Genomic DNA, 20,684 nt, shown 5'->3' with positions numbered 1-20,684 from the left:
GGGTACTAGGGTTGAATACCTGTTGCTTCATTTCAAATTAGTAAACTTATGAACGTTAGGTTCTTTTTCTTTGATTCATAAAATAAATATTAATACCATTTGGTACATGTGGAAATCCCAGTGACTAGATTTGTAAGTGTTTGCCAGATCACTGATTTGGTTTGGTGGAAATTAGATAATTTTTGGAATTTAAAAATGCAGGTGAAAGAGGGTTGTCTTGGGTTGAATGTCCTCCCAAAACTTAGTCCTCACTGTGCCATTGTAAAGAGGGTGGGAAATCCTATTATGGTAATTGAAAGGTGGGGCCTTGAAGAGGTGATTAGATTGTAGGACTATGCTACAGTGAATGGATTACTAATGGTGGTCAGGGATGTACTTCTGAGGGCCTTAAGGAAGATCACAAGAGACGTTCTCTCTCTGCTCCACCATTTCTGCCATGTGAGACTCCTGGGTCACTGTCACCACCACTGAGACCTTTGCCAGAAGTGTTCGCTGGACTTTAGACTTTCCAGCCTCCAAAACTGTAAGCAATAAATTTAGTTTTCTTTATAAATCACCTAGTTTCAGGTATTTATGTTATAAGCAACGGAAATGGACTAATGTAAGGGTTTTAAAAGGAATATACTTTTCTGGTAGTTAATTAACCTTTATTGTTCCTAAAGTTTTGTGGCCTTACCATGTTTACTTAGCATAAGTCTGAGAACTTACTTTTCTATGAGCAGAATTGTAGATAAACTTTAACAGGCAGTTATACAGAAGTAACAACCTTGATATTAAAATATTTTAGATCAAGAAGTGTGAGTTGACTTGTCACTTAAGAAATGACAGATTTTTGCATAACTGAGAGTAATGCCCAGGACTCTTACTTCTCCTGTCAGAGACAGAGAATTCAGGATGGGGGCTGATCATTAATTTCCAGTGATGATTCTCCTTCAAGTGGAAGTCCTTTACCAGGTTATGCTGTTGGTGATGATATTCTTAACCATAGAGGTCAATCCATTGAATCTGCATCTGGCTTTTAAGCTCCTTGTGTCCTGACTTGTTACATAGCTTACTAATGTTTGTGCAATTATGTAAAGCGATAGAATATAAAAATGTAGTACGTTGTAAAAAAAAAAAAAAGGATATTGGGAGGCAATTTATGAGTACCATTCATATTTCATGGAAATTAGACTTTGGTGTCTGGTATAAACAAACAAGGGATAGTGGTTGTATAGAAGGACAGAAAGAGTATGTCATATTCTATTTCTGAGTATATACCCAAAAGACTTGAAAGCAAGGACTCATACTTGTACACCCATGTTCATAGCAGTATTATTCACAGTAGCCAAAAGGTAGAAGCCACCCAGGTGTCCATGAGGGACTAATGGGTAAATAAAGTATGGTATTTACATACAATGGAATGTTATTCAGACTTAAAAGGAAAGAACATTATGTTACGTTATAACATGGGTGAAACTTGAGGGCACTGTGGTATGTGAAATAAATAGTCACAGAAGGACAAATACAGCATGATTTCACTTATATGAGGTACTCAGAGTAATCCAATTCAAAGAGACAGAAAGTAGAACAGTGGTTGCCAGGGGCTGGAGGAAGGGGAGTGGGGAGTTGTTTAGGGCTACAGAGGTTCAGTTTGGGAAGATGAAAAGCATTCTGTGGATGGATGGCAGTGATGGTTGTACAATGATAAGGGTGTACTTATTGCCACTGAACCATACAGTTAAAAATAGTTAGGATGAAAAAGAATTTTTTAGGGCTGGCCCGGTGGTGCAGTGGAGAGTGCACCGCTTGGGAGCACAGCAGCGCTCCCGCCGAGGGTTCGGATCCCATGTGGAGACCAGTTCCCACTCACTGGCTGAGCGCGGTGCGGGCGCAACACCGAGGGTTGCGATCCCGTTGCCGGTCCCCAGTGCGGGCGCGATACCGAGGGTTGCGATCCCGTTACCGGTCATTAAAAAAGACAAAAAGGAAAAAAAAAATATTTTTTTAAAAAGAAAACAATGGTTAAGATGGTAAATTTTGTGTTCTGTGTATTTTATTACAATTTGAAAAAAAAAAAGGCATGTCATAGGATTTCTGTGCTGTATATATGGGTGTGAAACTGTGGTCATTCTTAGAACTGTGTGCAAGGTTAGGGTGAGGAGTCATTCTTCAGGTGCTTTTCCTACTGATATTCATGGTATATTATCAACATCAATGTCTCAGCAAGAGAATTTAAAATGAAAGATGGGAATACAGAGCAAAGATTATTAATAAGTGACAGTCCTAGAAATTTTCCCTTTTGGAAATGTTTATATATAGGAGAATCCTAGAGAGTTCTCAGCATTGTGTAAAAAAATGTGGTTACTCCATTTCCCTTTCAGTAACATCCTGATTTTTATTTTTCCTCTGGTTCCTTTCCTCTTTTACTTACATGAGTGATAATGATCTACAAACCACTGACCTGGGGAGGAAGCCAAGCCCCGCTACTTACAAAGGCCTGGAAGTCCCTGATCTCATTTCCCATCTGTTCTTTTGAAAAGAAAATATTTTTTTCATGTTGTTTTGTCCTTGCTTTTTTATTATATGCTGCCAAAAAAATAATCTCAATACTTTGTTTTTGGCTTTTTATTGAAAAATGTTCTTTGTATAAATTCCTCAAAATCTTTATCAGTTGGAATTCAGTGGCCAGTAATGTAACTTTCCGTGACCATTGTGGTTATTAGTTCATGTCTAGAATTGGACCTCCCTGAAAAATCTATATAAATAATATCTCTAGATTGACATTGGCAAGACCTTCAGAAGAGAATCTTAATTCTAGTGCAAGTAATCCTTTTTACAGAAAATACTGACTGATAGTTCTTTTATTAACAAATATTCCTTAAAAAGGAAAGGTTATTTTTCAGATAGCACTGATTAGCTGAGTTGAAGAGGATATTTATTTAACTTATAGTTATACTACTGTGCAAAGAGCTCAGCTTCATGAGTGCTTGGGCCTGTAAATATAAGACAGGGTCCCTGATTTCAAATTGCCAAAAGCTTAGGAAAGAAGATAAAGGAATGTATTAATATTAGTAATAAGTAGAAGACTGTGACCAGTGTCATGATGTAAATCAAGTCCCATGGGAATCTGTTCTAGGAAGATTAAGTTTGAGAGCTCAGTGGGACAGGCAGGTGCTAGCAGACCTTTAAGTGACTGGAAATGCAGAAGTCCAGCCTAAAGAGAAGTTGGGGTTAAAGAGGAAGATCTGGACTCTCCCACAGAAATGTGAGACAAGAGCATGACAGTGCCTCCTTCGGGCTAAAGCTTGGGGTGCACCTTCACTTAGGAGAGAGAGAGGGGGAAGCAGAGAACAGAAGCCAGGACAAGCACCGAGAAACCTCAGGTCTTGGAAGGCAGTGAGGGGAGTTTGAAGAAGGCAGGCAGAACACACAGTCCTGTCCTACTGCCAGAAGGTCCAGAGGAAGGGCGGCAGAGTTGACTAGCCAGGGCTAAAGAGGTGAGTGGCTGAGACATAGAGTAAAGTGGGAGGAGAAAGAAGTAATAATAGAAGCTCAGAGCAATTTCAAGGTCTGCAAGAGGTCTTATCAGGATTGGGGAAACAGGAGAATGGGCTAAGAAGGGAAACCCAGGAATGAAGAAGCGATTGAAGATACAAGACGATACATGGGTGTGTTTGGAAGCAAGGCTCTTTAGGGAGTCTACGGGGATGGAATTAAGAGTCTTTAGGGGAGGAATGTAGGAAGAAGGAGAGAAACTTTTATCTTTAAATAGCAAGAAGAGGATGGTATATTAAGAAATTTAGAGATGAATTGGTCTGAGGGAGCTAATGTGAAGTTAGCCGAGGGCAGGTGCAGCTTGGGAGAGTGAGGACGGTTTGGAAAGCTGGCTGTGGGGAATGGCATGGGGAGAGGGTAACAGCAAGGGTTATCAATTAGTTCTCCCGCTGCTGTAACTGTGCCCACAACCCTTAGCCTTGCTGCCTGGATTATTGCAACAGCCTCCTCTCAAGTCTTCTGGATTCTCTCCTTGCCTCCCTACCAGTCTATCCTAATAGAGCACCCAGAGTGATTGTTTGAAAGGTAAGTCAGATGACATTGCTCTTGTGTTCAGAATCCCTCAGTAAAGGCCTTACAGTGGCTCAAGGATCCCCAGGATCCTACCCCTTACTCCCTGGCCTTCTCCCATCTTGCCTTCCCCTTGCTTCCTCTACTCCAGCCACACTGGCCTCTGTGGTTCCTTACTCCCCACCCAGGCAATCTTAGGGCCTTGCCTCAGATGGTCCTACTGCCTGCGTATTATTTACCCAGCTTTCCCTCACTCCTGCAAGCCCTCCAACACCCTTTGGCATTCCCGGTCTTCTTCACCTTGCTCAGTTTTATTGGTCTCTTCCCCATCTCTTGTTAGCTTCTAACATACATGTATGTTATTGTTTAGTCATGTAAACTCCATGAGGCAGGGATCTTAGTTTTCAAGCACATAAAACACATGGTACAGGGTGGGTATTCAATAAATACTTGTCAAATTGAACAAACAAATGAATTATCAACCAAGAGCAGGCTCCTCCCACCTAAGATTTAGATGAAAAAAAGTAGCCTTGGTAAAACATCAACAATCCGGGAACAGAGAAGTAAAAACAAAGGATGGAAGTTATTGAGGGGGGAGTATATAAATGACTTCCTATGGAGTTGCAGCTGGGTGGGTAGCCTTTAGGGGTGGACACTCGACTGGGAAAAGGAGACACTAGGATGATTGAGCAAAATGCTTTTTGTGGGGTAGTTGGAGGGATACCAGAATTACCCTTAATGCTCCATTCATGGCTTTTTCCAGCATTCACTTCAAAACTGTTCCAGCCTCTGCCCATTACTCAATTCCAGACCTACTTCCACATATTTAAGTATTTGTTGAACGTTAATTTATTTCTCACAGTTCTGGATGCTGGGAAGTCCAAGATCACTGCACTGGCAGATTTGGTTGTCTGGTGAGGGCTGCATCGTCCAGAGGGGAGGAACAAAGTGTCTTCACATGGCGGAAGGCAGAAGGTCAAGTGAGCTGACACTGTGTGAAGCCTCTTATGAGGGCCTGACCCCATTTATGAGGGGAAGAGCCCGTATGACCTAATCACCTCTTAGAGGCCCCACCTCTTAGTACTGTCATACTGGGAACACCTACATTTTGGAAGGGACCCATTCATACCATAGCCGATACCAAGAGGCACTCAGAGAAGGGACATTTCAGTATTTGAGATCTCACCAGTGGAATGTTTAAAAGTAGACAACATGGCAGAGTGATTTTAGATGTCTCTTGGATGAGGTGAATCAGCATGTACCAAAATATTACACAGTTTGGAAGAAATTCAGAAAATTAATACATGTAAAAACATTCAGCCCAACTACTGGGTCTACTGGACTTAAATGACATATAAAATTAAATCGAAATAAGAAGTAAGTTACAGGTAGAATTTGTCACATAGCTATTTTAAACACTTATTCTAAGCTTGAGATGGATTTCTATCTCCCTTAAATATACATATGATAACCTTTCTTTCTTATTGGAAATACACCAGGAAAAGAGTGATTTAGGAACATTTGGTTATCGGTTTTACCTTGACTCTTTCATTTGTTTACCTGAAGTTATCTTGCTTAGCTTACCAAACTTTAAGGAATATTAGCATTGGACTGTGCCAACTCAGAGTTATTTTCCTAAATTGAAGGAAGAGTGTTTGGTAGGGTAAAATTTACTTCTGAAGGACAACTTCTAGACCAGAGTGCAGATCAGCAACTGCAGAAATTTACTGAGGAACCATAATTAACTTTCTTTTTTTTTTTGACCGGTAAGGGGATCGCAACCCTTGGCTCGGTGTGGTCTGCACCACGCTCAGACAGTGAGCACACCAGCCATCCCTATATAGGATCCGAACCCGTGGCCTCGACACTACCAGCCCCTCACTCTCCCGAGTGAGCCACGGGGCCAGCCCCATAATGAACTTTCTATTTGTGCCATCCTTTTTAAGGTGGTAGCCATATAGGATAGAAAATCCATCCAACCGTGATCCTGCTGTCCTTAAGTGGAGGTTCAGTTAATATGGCACCCCAAGTGGATGAACACAATGTGATGGTGCCCTCAGCATCTGGGTAACTCAGTGGAACTGTGATATCTCCTGCTAAAACAATTAGAGTAAAAGATTGTCATATTGTTTTTTATGTTTACAAAGCATTTCATCATTTTCTTCATTTTTTCCACAGGCTGCTGAGGGAAGCAGCTTTTTTTTTTTTTTTAAATGTAGCAGACACTGTGTGACATGATTTTTGTTATATACAGTGCTTAGGAAAATTTAGGATTAAATAGATGACATAGAACACACACCTATAAAATATTACCTGTATGAATTAAGTAAATCTAAGATTTTATCCTCATGTAGGATTAAGGGTATTGGATGAATCCAGTAGTCCCTCAGTGTATGCACATATTCCTCATGTCAGGTCACATTCTCTTTTTTTCCTTTTTCTTTCTTCTTCTTTTTTTTCCCCTTTATATAACATTTAGCTCACATTTTAAATAGGTCAGAGAGAATGGTAAATTTTTTACAATTGTTAGAATTGGATAAATGCAGACCATATTTGTAACCAGTGAAGGGTGGAAGGATAATTTTATCTATGTGATTAATATATATATCTTAAGATATTAAACATGACTGACAGGCATGGATAGGGGAAGATCCGAATCAAGTATGGTATCTTAAGTCAAGGGTAGCTTAAGCAGATGGAGATTTATGAAGGATATTCTGTATCTACAGCATTTATTGCATTTCCTTCTTTATGATATTGTTTGTAACTATAAGATTGCTTATTATTTTCTCCCCAGGTAGAAAATAAAGTCTCCATGAGAATAGAAAACCCTAGTTATTTTTTAAAAATTATAAACGATGGTTTTTTGAAAATTCATCTTTGCATCTGCCAGAGTTTTTACAACAGGTTTTGATTCAGAGTAGGCACTTAATGTATATATTGCACAAATGATGGATTTGAGATCTTGGCACCAGCTGCCTTTGATGTCATAAGGATGTACCTCAAGGTGGCAAATCAAGGAAGCAGAAGAGAGGGAGACTTAATATGTTTGCATGCCAAAAGAAACAAAAATAAAAACCAAAAATCAAGTCATTAAAGGGAACAGAAATGCAGGTTTTGGCCTCAATTAACTGATGCCATTTAACATATTCTCAGGCACAAAATCTTTATGGTTTCTACAGCATTAAAGGGTCCTGCTATGTCCATATGTCCATATCTGCTATGTCCTGCCTTATTCTATAAGGGTTGCCTGGAAGAACTTGCATAATATTGAGTGTGTCCTGCATGGGTTTGAGCAGACTTGAGTTGGCAATACCCTTGAGTGTATGCATGAGATTCAAAGAGGACAAATTCAAGAAGTTTAGTGAAGTCTCCTCATGTCAAAGTCCTTGAATCAGAGGGCCTTCCCCATCTCATCTGCTTATCATTTTATCTGCAAAACATAATCTTTTCTCCATTGTTTTGAAATAAGACTTTGGATGGCATCCCAGGAGCTGAAGTGCTGCTCTGACAAGACCAGCTTTTTGACCAGGGATTTGAGTGAATTTATCCTCAATGCGTAAGTGAAACCTTATGCACAAATGATGGGTGGCACATGAGGGAGTGTGCCTTCCAAAGGCAAGTCCAGAAAGGAAAGTTCATTGGCGTATTGGAATATATAGATAATGGTCATGTTTTAACTTGAAGCATAATCACTGTGCCAGGTGTTCACACAAAAGCATGGTCCTTTTAGCAACTAAAATTACATAGTAAAGAAAGACAACCAGAGACATGTACAGACAACTGGAAAACAAAAGAAACTACAGGTGCTTACCCCTTCTTCAAGTCTGTAGCTGAATTGTAAGCAAATTGTGTGCAAACGAGAGGGGTGGTGGGTGCTCTAGTCGTAGAGGTAGTGACAAGACCCATTAGCCCCGGGTCTATCTCTTACTGCTCTGGATCTTCTGGTAAGTGATAAGCCTTCCTAAAACTCACTTTTCTCAATCTGTAGTTCAGTAATAACATTTGCCCTAAAGTTTGGATTCTCATAGATGTGTAAGAATCTATAGATTCTCTTTGTACACCCTTGCTGATGCACCCTTCAGTGGTGGGGGAGGGCGCTGGCTAAGTAGGAAGCTTATTATGGTCCTCTCCTCTCCTCTAGGCAACACTTTTCTTTTTGAGGGTGGCAGTTTTTAGTTGTAAAGTGATGTGATGTGGTGTGGAATAGGCTGAATCCCTTACTAATTGGGAAGCCAGGACTGCCACTTGGGCCCTGAGTGACCACAAGACCAATCCTAGTTTTCTGTGTACCTCTCCTGTCTTAGTAGTACTTAGGAAGTGATTTAAAACTCGCTTCTTTATAAAACCAAACATAAACCAAACAGAACAAAAAACTCTCTAAAAAATGCACTTAATTGACAAGTCTAGATGTTAAGGGTTCTGAACATTTAACTTATTTAGTTTTAGTTTACTGCAACTGAATAGTCTATACAATTTTGGGGATTTGAGAAGATAGCAGAATGAAATTTTTATGACTCTCAACGATCTACTGAAATATGACTTTTAGAAAACAGGACTTTACTTGGTGACAGAAGCTACCTGAATCTCACCAGTCTCTGAGACAGTCTCATTTGGAATCTCCTGTGATCTCACAACTAAACAGTACAATCTCCATTTTTAAATCCTGACAGCCCATGCACTCAGCAAACATTTAGTTTGTGCCAGGTATTATACTGGATATTGGAGAAACAAAGATGAATCACATAGCCAGACTCTCAAGCCTGGAAGAAGATGCAGAAATGTTTTTGAGTAATTTCAGCAGAAAGGCATGTGTGCTAGTCGAGGGCAGCATGCTGCAGAAGTCCTGATGTCAGGAGGAGCAACTCCGCAGCCAGGCTGTGGGGCTGGTGCATTAGGGAATCAGAAATACTCCATGTCACTGGAGGGTTGAAGGAGAGCAGAAGAGGCCTAGAAAGTTGATAAGGTTGGTCACGAGAAGTCTTAGGTCATGCCTAAGTTTGGATTTATTTTGGTGGCAGTGATGAGTCACTGAAAGAATTTAAGCTGAAGAATGATGCTATCAGATGAGAGTTTTAGAAAGATGCCTGGCAGTTGTGCGAAGAGTAGATAAAAGGGATAATAGAAGGGAGGCAGGCATACCAGTTAGGGTGCGACACTGCACTTTATAGGACAGTGCCCTAAATTAGTGCATTCCAGTAGGTACCTCGGGGAAAGTTATTGACATTACACAGTGTGAAGGATGAAGGGTGACACTATTGAGTAAACAGAGACAATTAAAGATGGAAGCTTGGGGACCATGCAGGAGCCAGTGAAGAGGAGCAGTGAGAGAGAGGTAGAGAACCCCCCTATTCCCCTAAGAGGGTGGTTTTTTAGAATCTTTCTTAGGTGCGTCTAGGCTCAGAAAGTCCATGAGGAATGTACCTTTCCCTGCCCATGTCAAAGCTCAGCCCTTGTAATTTTTAATTCATTCTTTGTGAGTTGTTTTTTATTATATTCCTCCAGAAACCTAAATGGAATTTCTTCTTCATATCCTTGTCTTGTCCCATGCTTTGTTCATTTTCTTAATTATTAACTAATTAAACATTGAGAATCCTCAGGCAACTGCTTCCCTGAAAATGGAACTGTCTGATGTTAATGTAGCACTGTGGGTTAACTGCCAAGACATGAACTGCGAGGTAAAATGTGGGAACGCCCTGTGTGAATTTCAGTTTTCAGCCTAACTTGGTACTGAATCCTCTTGAAAAGCAAGTCATACGCTCTGAATCAAATGCATCTGTCAGATTCTTGGAAGGGTTCCATCACCACTATGCTCAGTAAGTTGCAGCAAAGTTCCCAGAGTTGTCTGAGAGTAATGTTTAGTGCTGTGCTGGATACAAAACATTTAATGTGCGGACCAGTGCAACCAAGTGGAGATTCCAGCAGATATCAAATGGACATAACGCTACAGACACACGAGGCACAGTGCAGTGTGGCTCAGGCCGAGAGACAAAAGGAAGGAGCTGTTGGGAACTGTCTAACAGGGAGTAGTTGGAAATCAGAGATAACTGTAGAACAACAAAATGGGCTCTATCCATTTGTCCCAGCCAAGCACAGTAGAAATTCAAGCTAGGGTTTACACATTTAGTGAAGGAGATGGGCCAGACCCAAGGGACACCAGCATGGAGAGCTCAATATGCTCAGACCTCCTGAGCTTTGCTTTTTGGCTGTGCTCCCTTCCCTCCCTGCCCTGAGCTCTGCACCTACTCCTGTGCCCATTCAAGAGCTGCCCCTCTCCTGACAGATTAACGTAGTCATTCTCTAACAAATGTGTAAAGTCCTTAGGTTTGAAAGGATAGTTCTATTTAGTAAATGAAAACAAACAGAATAAACACAAATATGGGATGCTTTTTATGCAGTTACAAAGAGGGAGGAATGACTGCTCAGCAGAGATAGTCTACTTTTTAGTCTGAGGGTAGATGGGAGTCGACTGGGCTCTGAGGCCTGGTGGGCTTCTCTGTCTAGAGGTGGTCAGTGTGTGCTGTGGGCTCTCTGCTCTTTGACTTCAGGTCATCCCCAGGAACCTAGAAAATTCCCCTTCACGCTCCCCATGTCTGCAGTCCTGCTCTCTCTGATGGTTACCTCCTCTCTAAGAGAAGCGAAGTGCCTTCCCTTCTTCTGCCTCAGTCTCTCAGCTGGCACTCCTGGACCCACCTTTCCTCAGGATTGTCTCCTTGGGACTCCTGAGCAGATGCTGCCATATACTCCCCATCTCTTCCTGCTTCAAAGCCTGCGCTCCTTTTTGGGGCTGTCTGTGATGTTCTCTCTCTGAGGGAGGACACTCACAGCTCCCTGTGCCTTTAAATAGTAGAGATGTGGAGAGATTGTCACTGATCCCTGCAGCTGGCTCAGGTTACAGCCCACCCACTTCTCTAGGATACAGTCTTTTAGCTCATTGTTCATGTTCTCAGGGGAAGGGTGGGTCTTTTGTTTCAGTCTTTTAATTAAAACCTTATAAAATATGATATTGTAAATACCCAGTGGATATGCATACCTCCCACCAGGAATGAAGAGGGCTGTTCTGTTATAGTTTAATGTCCATTGTAAAGTGATTAATAAAAAATCCTTTGCCATATGAGTTGAGAGGGTTAGGAAAATAAAAAAATGATGACACAAGAGCATGTCTTTGTTAATACTTGCTCCCATATTTATCTAAATCTACATACTGAATTCTCTCTCTTTTTAACCCAACAATTCCTTCCATAAAGAAAAATAAGTGGAGTAATAAAACTATACATCAAAGCAAATACAATATTTGTCTTTTTTCTTTTTTCTGGAAGCTTTTATGTTTAGTTTCTCACAAAGCAATTCCTAAGACTCAGATAAACCATTTGAGAGGGATGGACTCAGAATTCCATGTTCACAGAACTGTGGAATTTTAAAACCACAAAGGAAACCTAGAGATCTTAGAAGACTCTGTTTTATGGATGTGGAAATTTCAAACTTTCCCCAAGATTACATGGCTAGTTACAGGCAGAGCGCAGATGAGGACTCAAGTTTCCTGGCTCTTGATTCAAAACTCTTTCCAATATCGCTTCTCAGATTCTTCCATATGAAGTTTAATGAAATGATTTGCTTCACGTTTCTTGTGGTTTGAAACATGAGCTTCTCAGTGTCCTGAGCTTCAGTGAGGTCAAGGTGACTGGTTGGCCACCACTGATGGAGGGAGAACAGAGCCCTGGACAGGCTGGGGTCAGGAATGTAGTTAGCAGAGAGGGCCTCCACGTTTAAGCTGAAGAGACAGGGTTGCAGCAGGCCATCAGGGAAGAGCAGCGAGTGAAGAAGAAGAAACGTCAGGAGCCCCAGGGATTGGCCCTGGTGAGGAAGTTGGCACCACTGGGTGTTCCCTTTAGGTGGCCCACTGCCCTGCCTCGCTGGGCTCAGCAGCCCACATTTCCATACTTTCCACATATGGCCCATAGCTCAGTTTTTGGAGGGAATCATTTCAACCGAGAGAAAAAAAAGTTTTTAAAATAAAAAGAATGTATTTGAAATTTGTCATTCCAACCTTGACTTGAAGATGGTTGTAAATTTTACTCTTCATATTCGGATCTGGGGGCAAGTCAACACCTTTTCAACTCATTCCATTAAAAAGAAAAAAGAAGTCTCGTGAAGATTGACCTGGGGCTGCCAGGTGTCTGTGCATCTTTAATAAGCTCTTTGGGAGAGGGCTTCACTCCTTTCTCTTCCTTTTCAGTTACTCCTGTGGTTCTGTGGAACTCTTTGTAAGACTCATTCATACTTGGCCAAGGTAACTAAGGATTTCTGTGTGTCAGAGACTACCAGAGTTTAACCTAAGTAATGGTACTGAAGAGAAATAATTTAGACTCTATTATAGCAGCAAGAAGAGGACTTTTATTTTTAAGTTGTATTTTTCTGTGAGATTTCTATCCCGGTGGATGTCTGAGATGCTAGCTGTGTTTAGGTTTAGTTTTCACATCCACATCACACTTCATGGTGTGAAATGTTTTTCCTCCCTCCCCCTTTCAAATGTACAGCTTTTGTAGTAGAGTGGAAATGATTTATTTTCTAATATAGAAATAGGACTGGTATACTTTGAATGCCCACCTTGATGTTGATGTATATAGAGTGGTTACAGATCCATTTTTTAGCAGGAATAGGATTTTAATTGATAGAAAAGTAGGAAAGAATACAACAGCCATGAAAAAGAAAATGTAGCTCGCTGTTGAGAAGGGCTTTAGCATTCATTGAGTATAGATCTCCTGGTATTAGTGACTTAGACTTTGTTATAAGCAAGATACTTAAAACCACAGAAATTTAAGGTGAATTGGTTTGGCATAAAGTATACAGTGTGACTTTTAGCACATAAAATTTATGGAGAAATTAAAATAGATCATTCATTCATACTGTAATTTTTTCTTGTCAATTTCTTTAATGGACCAGAGAACTTTTTGTAATAATAGAAAAAAAAAAAACTTACATGCAAGTAATGGATGGTTATTGATAGGTTCCTATTTTTATCTGCATTGGCCATTTTATTCATTCATTCTTGAAACATTTATTGAGTACTTAGCACAGGGATACCAATAGAAGGATATGTCTCCTGTGCTCAAAGAAGTTCCCAATCTGGTAGGGGAAAGAAGAGCATGGGCCTGCGGGAGAGTTTTGGATAATGGAGTGAGAGATTGACTAGCTATTCAGACAGGTCTCAGGGGGATGGTTTGTAAGGTCACCATAATAGTACAGGATCAGAACTCAGCTTTGCAAGTCCAAAGACTGGATTTCATATGACCAGAGTTGTTCAGACTTAGGGAAACTGACTTGTAACAGTTAACCCCACAAGAGAACAAGCCATAATATCATTTTATTAATATGCATTGAGAACTAGAATTAGCAAGCAGATCAGAATACTTATCAAAGAGGATCATATTATAAACAAGTGGCTTGGTGGGGCTGAACTCAGAGCAAGGGCAATGAGTGGGAAAACCTTGACAACTGGTGGCATCAAACAGTGACTGTTCTTTTGGTGCCAAGTCCAGTAGTCCCCCAGTGGGCCCAGCCTGATGGGTCCCAGCCTTTCCTTTTAAATACTGATAGAGACACTGACAAAACTGTTCTATCCACGTGAGCCCTATTCTTTCTGTTGGCCCATTCTTCCCAGATGAGTTAAAACTATTGACTAGGTTATAGACCGTTGACTAGGCTATAGAATGGTGGGATTTTAGTATTGTTTAAGTCAAGGTCAATTAGAGTTCTAGGCAGTTTTTCCCTTGACATGGGATATATTTTTAGTTGTAGGACTTACTGGATTTTTTTTTTTTTTGCGAAGAGTTAATCTTATATGTCTTGATTTTATTCTTTTAACTTCCCAAGGGTAAGTGATCTCCAAGTTTCTCTTCCTTTGTTCTGAATACAACTTGTACTCATCTTTTACAATTTAGCTTACACATCTTTCCCTTGGTACACCTTTTCTTGGTGTCCTCTTCTCCTCCCTGTTGGATTTAGACTCCCCTTCTTCTTTCTCGAATATCATCCTGTGCTTCTGTGCTCTTATCTCTATGCTCTTTTGTAGTACATATCATGCTCTAATAATTGATTTCCTCATTATCTTCTGTCATCAGACTGTAAGCTTTATAAGAACAGCAACTACATTTTACTAAACTTTGCATCTCCAGCTGCTAGTTCAGAGTCTGGTAGAAGGTAGGGACCCAGTAAAGATTTGGATAGATGGGTGAATAGATGAAGTAATATTTATGCTGAGCCCTTAAAGATCAGTAGAATATTTTTAATTAAGAGAAGATGCTCTAAAGGCTACTCTAAAGATTCTGTAGCCAGTTTTCTCTGTCTTACTTGACCTCTTTGAGGGCCCTGACTAGAATAGTGAGTGTAGAAAGCAGATTGTAGCTTAGTGTGTCTCCTCAATGCTTCTGTCCTAACTCTGTACTGTAGCTAATATTTGAAATTAACTTTCATGAAAATGGCAGTATTTTTCAGTACTGCAATTTGGAGATTTTCCTAGTCTCTTGTGATCTTGTTTCAATTATCTCTTGTTGAGTAATAAACTACCCCAAAGCCTAACAACTTAAGAAAACAATTTATTTCAATTCTAAAATCTGGTCAAGGCTCAGCTGGGTTGTTCTTCTGCTTTACTTCCTGTCTATAGTGGCTGGAATCCTCAAGATGCCTTCTTCAGTCACATTTGTGTAAACCCAAATTAAAAAAGAGAAACATTGGGGCCGGCCCGGTGGCGCACTGCGATAGTGCGCCGCTTGGGAAGCGCAGCGGCGCTCCCGCTGAGGGTTCGGATCCCACATACAGACCGGTTCCCGCTCACTGGCTGAGCGAGGCGCGGGAGCGACACCGAGGGTTGCGATCCCATTGCCGGTCCCGGTCCGGTACGGGGGCGACACTGAGGGTTGCGATCCGTTGCCGGACATGGAAAAAGACAAAAAAAAAAAAAAAAGAGAGAAACATTATGCTATCTTATCTGTTAAAACTCACATCTCTAATGATTTAAAGTTGCTTTCTTTTTCAAGTGAGAACATTACTGGCACTTTGATACGTGAGAATCAAAAATATCTATTTCCTATTATTTTTCTCACCTTAGAGGCGTGTTTGGAAAAGTGTCACATAATTAAAGCTTCTTGAGTTGGTAATAACACTGGGAAAATTTATAATACATATTTTTTTCTTCCTAGTGCTACAATGAGAAATGGGCTGGAAATGACTCTAATAGTCCTATTTCTTGAGCCATCTCATGAACATTTTTAAAATATGATGATTACTTTTAATAATCTTGAAAGTCCCAGATTAAATCAAGATCAGCACTCAGTAAATGGGGATATAACATGTTTCCTTCTTTGGAGTTTATAGAATTTCCTAAACAGTTTCCCTTTACTGATATCACACCTGATTTATAACAGTTTTAATGGTCTCTATAATCAGTCTGTTGCTTTGTAGCATTTTGAATAGATTGTACCTCTCTTCCATGCTTATGGTCTCTTAATTTTATGGCATTTCACTAGAACAGGTGTGTAGTAAAGGTCAGCATTTCTTTGTAATATTTACAAAGAAACCAAGACCCAGGGACTTGAAAACCCTCCCAGAGGCTGAATGAATGAATAATTAACCTACAGAGGGCTTTGGTGTAGTTCCTTTCTTCTTCCTTTAGAATAAGAAAGCCTTATTCTAAAAATAGGCTTTAAGATTACTTTCAAGGATGGACGAAGTGCAAGAAAAGAATAAATATAGGTGAACCAAACACAATAGAGAAAATATGGGCAGGAATTAAAATTAAGTGATCCACAAAATACATGCCCTGAAGTTCGCCACCTGGGCTGGTCAGGGAGGGATCATAGATTTGACCCAGAGCTGCCTCCAACCAAAGCAAGGAGGGAAACAGCCAGGACAGATGCCATGAGGTCCCAGCTTAGTCATTAGCCTTGAAGTGCCAGCAGAATAGATTCTGTTAGCAAAATGTTTTCATGTATGCTGTTTTTATGACTGTGATCTGTTAATAGTGCCCAAGGATTACAGTCCATGGGAGAAAAAAATCTAGAACAGTCCTTTCTAGAATCTGAAGCCAGTTACTGGGTAGCTGTGCTGCTACCGAAAGTCATTTTATTATTTAAAATACACATGTAGTGGATTGAACTATGTCCCCCGCAAACCCACTGAAGTTTGAATTGTGTCCCCCAAGCTTTATGTATTAGAAACTTAGCCCTCACTGTGACTGTTAAGAGGATGGAAAATCCTATTACGGTAATTGAAAGGTGGAGCCTTGAAGAGGGATTGGATTGTAGGACCGTGCTGTAGTGATTGGATTATAAATAGTGATTGGGGGCATGGTTCTGAGGGCTTTAAAAGAAGAGAGAGTCTGTCTCTCTCTCTGCTTTCTCTGCTTCCACCATCTTGTAATGTGAGACCCCTGGTATGGACTGTGGACTTCCCAGCCTCAGAAACTGTAAGCAGTAAATTTCATTTTTCTTATGAATCACCCAGTTACATGTATTTTGTTATAAGCAACAGAAACGGACTAATACAATGCATTAAAGCCTCATGCGATGAGTACAGTTCGAACATTCCTAGAAGGAGAGAGAATTTCGTCATTCATGGATTCATTTAACAGTTATTGAGGATCTTCTAGTTGTCTAGTTAGCCATTCTCTTAGGCACAGGGAATGTGGCAGTGATTAGGAGCGTATGTAAATGACAATTAAGAGGTAGATGATGGTGACGTTGTACAACTGTGTGAATATACTTATTGGCACTTAAAATGGTAAATTTATGTTATGTATATTTTACCACAATAACAGAAGGCAGTTAAGGCAGATAAAAGGCTGTATATTGGGACAAGATCAAGCACTTTGTGGTGGGGTGTTAGGGACTATGAAAGGGTTCTCTACCCTGCCTTGACCATTGGACCTCTGATCCAGGAAGAAGTGGGAGCTATTACTGACTCTAGCTTTGGAATTTTAGGATGCCAAATGGAATCTGTTGTGTATGACCTAAGGTGACAGCTGCACTGGCTGGTAGAAATTGGAGGGGCTGATGGGGGCGAGGCCCTGATGCAGAGTGCTCAGCTGCACTTTGAGGCTGGTGCCTTCCACCTTCACTTAACCAAGTCTTTTCCTCATGCTTTTGTTCACAGACAGCCATCCTGAGACGACAGGGTCGATATATATGCTCAACAGTTCCTGTAAACGCAGAAGAAGAAGCACAGAGCTTATTTGTTACAGAGGTGAGACTTTTTGAGGCACTAATATACATTTTCCTCTACCTGCTCCTTTTCTTTAAACTTCAGAATTTTCAAGAAAGTGTCAAAGAGGTAATTATATTTTTATGGTGGATATTAAAATAGGATAACATGAAGTTTTCAGAGTCTGAAACTTGGACGGAAATATCCACAGGGGTCATTTCTGACTACAAAAAGTGATTTCTACAGAATTTACCTCATAGGCTTCAAATAAAGGGTAACTTGTAAATGAATTTACTGGTAATTTTTTTTTTTTTACTATAATTATTAATAGTTTTTAATGGTGACTCAGCACCCACATTTATGTATTCCTTTACTTCATTGATAACTTGCAAGTTATTTTCAAGACTAGTCTAATATTCATGAAGTGCCAGGTTATAGTGCCAGAGCCTGACTTTTCCTGATCAGTGTATCATTATTATTATTATTATTATTATTATTATTATTATTATTATTAGAATATACAAATAACATTATCTCGTTATGGAGAAAAGAGAAATTACTGCAATTTAGGTTGTTTGTGTTTCCCCCTTGGGGTGTTTGTTTCTTCCTACAGGTATTTTTAGTCAGGATGAACTAATTCAGTGCTTTAATTTTGTTTCTCGAAGTGCTCTGTCATTTAAAAATAATGAGTTTTTATCCCCATTTTTCTAGTTGATACTTAGATGATAAATATGCCCATAAATAAAATTGCTGGCTACAAGGAAGCTATGTTTTCATAAGTGAAGATCAATTAAATAACAATATTTAGTTTCTGTGGAGATTTTGAAAAATGAAATATGTATTTAAAACTTTAAGTCTGTTCTCTCATCCTTATGAAAAGATAACTTCCCATCTTACCTCCTTTGCCACTCACTATATTAGAAATTAATAACAAACAAATATAGCCAGATATATTTATGTAGTCATAAATATTTGTTTTAAAGTAGCAGGTGGCAAACTATGACCTGTAGGCAAAATCTGGTCTGCAGCCTACTTTTGTAAATAAAGTTTTATTGTAACAGCCACACCCATTTGTTTACATATTGCCCATGGCTACTGTCACAATACAACTCAGTGTTGAGTAGTTGCCAACAGAGACAATATGACTCACAATGCTTAAAATATTTACTATCCAGCCTTTTGCAGAAAGTTTGTTGACCCTTGTCTTAAAGCATATGGCAAAATTATTAATTATTAACTCGGTATTCCCAATTAATTAAAAAAGATTGCTTTGAGAGATAACTCTCCATTAAGTTCTTTAATCACTGCAGGTTGAGCAATAACTGCTTTGTCCTATGCTGCTGGAGCCAACATAACTAAACCCGTTTGGTACCCTTCCAGTTGGGTGGAGTGAAACATCACATCCTCTCCATCCCCTGGTCTAGAGGAGAATGACCTAATGGCTTTTTTTAAAAAACAACTTCAAAAATATTTCAGTGTAACTTCAAAATATTATTTCACAAGTTTGATAAGTTAATCATGTAGTCAGTCAGTCACGTCGTTGTCTTTGAGTAGGTACAATTCTCTGGATACAGATTTCTGATGAAACCCATTTTCTCTTAGACTTTTTACATCCCTGGAGGTGGGGAGGGTTGCTTGCCTTATTCTGTGCTTCTGCCTTGGAATTTAGCCTGTGCCTGCTGTGTGTGTAGACAGTCAACAATGGTGTGTTGAATTAATAATCTCTGGGTACTTAATCTGATTAACTATGTTTTTTGCAGTGACTTAAAATTGTAAATATTTAAACATTATAACTGTCTTTCTTCCCCATTTTGCCTAAGATGTTAAAAATCTGGGCACTTGGATGTTCTTTTCATAAACGTATTCATGATATACAAGCTTATGCTTCTTTATTTAGTTTTTGCAATGCTTGATGAAAAACCACTGTGGCCATATAAAGAGAGTAGGAGCATGTCCATAAGACTGTGTCATACTTAGGCTTGATTTAGCTGTGCCAGTGGACCTAGGGACAGTAGTGGGAAAATCCAAAACTGTGGATAATTCTGAAATAATATTGTTTTTGGAATACAGTTTTGAATGTGAATATCTGATGTTCTAAATGTGAAAATGCCTTGAGAAATTTAAAAAAGCATTTACAGGAATAAGATAGTATTTCTTCATGTATGTATGTATGTATATACGTATGCCTATATTTATTTATTTGTGGCTGGTCGGTATGGGGATATGAACCCATGACCTTGGTGTTATCTGCTCTGCCCTCTAACCAAGTGAGCTAACCGGCCAGCCCCAGTTTTTAAAATATTTGTAACTGCATAGTAAAAAAATTGAAAATTTGTTCTGCTTCCCCATCTGACTCTGCTCTTAACCCCTTTCTGCAAATTAGTCCACCTCTCAGAATGGCAATGTGAAAAACTTTTACTACCTTCCCCTTGTACCCTTGTGAGTAAAGTGTTTATCATAGGGCCTGGCACAAAATGAGCACTGGCTGTAGTTGCTGCTATTATTTTTATGAATTTGGAGGTGGAAGGGAATTTACTTCAGAAGTTTACTTCAGGCAAAGCTGTAACATAGAGGAAAAGATCAACAGTATAAACTGTGAAGTGCAATAAGCAGAACAGAGACTTTGTTTATGATGTTAGTTACATCCAGAGTCAAATAAAATAGGTAAGACATAAATACATTTATCTACCTATATTTTTGTTTATTTACTTTTATTTTTATTTTTGTTTTGTGCCACACTAAAAGTCCACATCTGTATAGTCAAGAGCTGACTATACAGAAAATCATTTGAGCTAACTGTATTAGTCCATTTGTGTTGCTATAACAGGAATACCTGAGACTGGGTAATTTATAAAGAACAGAGGTTTATTTGGCTTACGATTCTGGGACAGCTGCATCTGCCACAGGTCTCAGGCTGCTTCTATTCATGGTAGAAAGTGGCAGGCAGCTGGCGGGTACAAGCAGATCACATGGCAGGAGGAAGCAAGAGAGAGAGAGAGAGAGAGAGAGAGAGAGAGAAAGAGAGAGAGAGAGAGAGGAGGTGCCAGGGTCTTTTAAACAACCAGCTCTCGCGGGAACTAATAGAGCGAGATCTCACTCAGGACCCTCACCTCCAGTGATAGCATTAATCCATTCATGAGGGATCTGCCCCCATGACTCAGCTTCCAAGGGCAAACTTATAATATTAGCTAACAGAGCTAGTTTTAACATTAGTAAATACCATCAAAATGTCTTTAGGTTCGGGGCCGCCCGGTGGCGCACTGGATAGTGCGCCGCTTGGGAAGCGCGGCAGCGCTCCCGTCCGAGGGTTCGGATCCCACGTACAGACCGGCTCCCGCTCACTGGCTGAGCGAGGCGCGGGAGCAACGCCGAGGCTTGCGATCCTGTCGCCGGTCCCCGGTCCGGTACGGGGGCAACACTGAGGGTTCTGCTCAGTTGCC

At 40.1% G+C, this 20,684-nt stretch overlaps 1 protein-coding gene across 10 annotated transcripts in view; it reads left to right on the top strand.

Annotated features, from left to right (window-relative positions):
• The window catches only part of DOCK9 (dedicator of cytokinesis 9), a 207,448-nt gene that overhangs the window by 61,108 nt on the left and 125,656 nt on the right, over nt 1-20,684 (top strand). For all 10 annotated transcript variants that reach the window (XM_008578478.1, XM_008578466.1, XM_008578449.1 and 7 more), the window contains exon 3: nt 17,197-17,286. In XM_008578478.1, coding sequence (XP_008576700.1) covers nt 17,197-17,286 — 90 coding nt within the window. The remainder of the gene's footprint in view (nt 1-17,196; nt 17,287-20,684) is intronic.

The sequence above is a fragment of the Galeopterus variegatus genome, unplaced genomic scaffold, assembly GCF_000696425.1.
Source record: "Galeopterus variegatus unplaced genomic scaffold, G_variegatus-3.0.2 Scaffold74, whole genome shotgun sequence".
In the NCBI taxonomy this organism is placed as follows: Eukaryota; Metazoa; Chordata; class Mammalia; order Dermoptera; family Cynocephalidae; genus Galeopterus; species Galeopterus variegatus.
The sequence above is the reverse complement of the archived record's forward strand: the minus strand, read 5'-3'. Positions and strand labels throughout refer to the sequence as shown.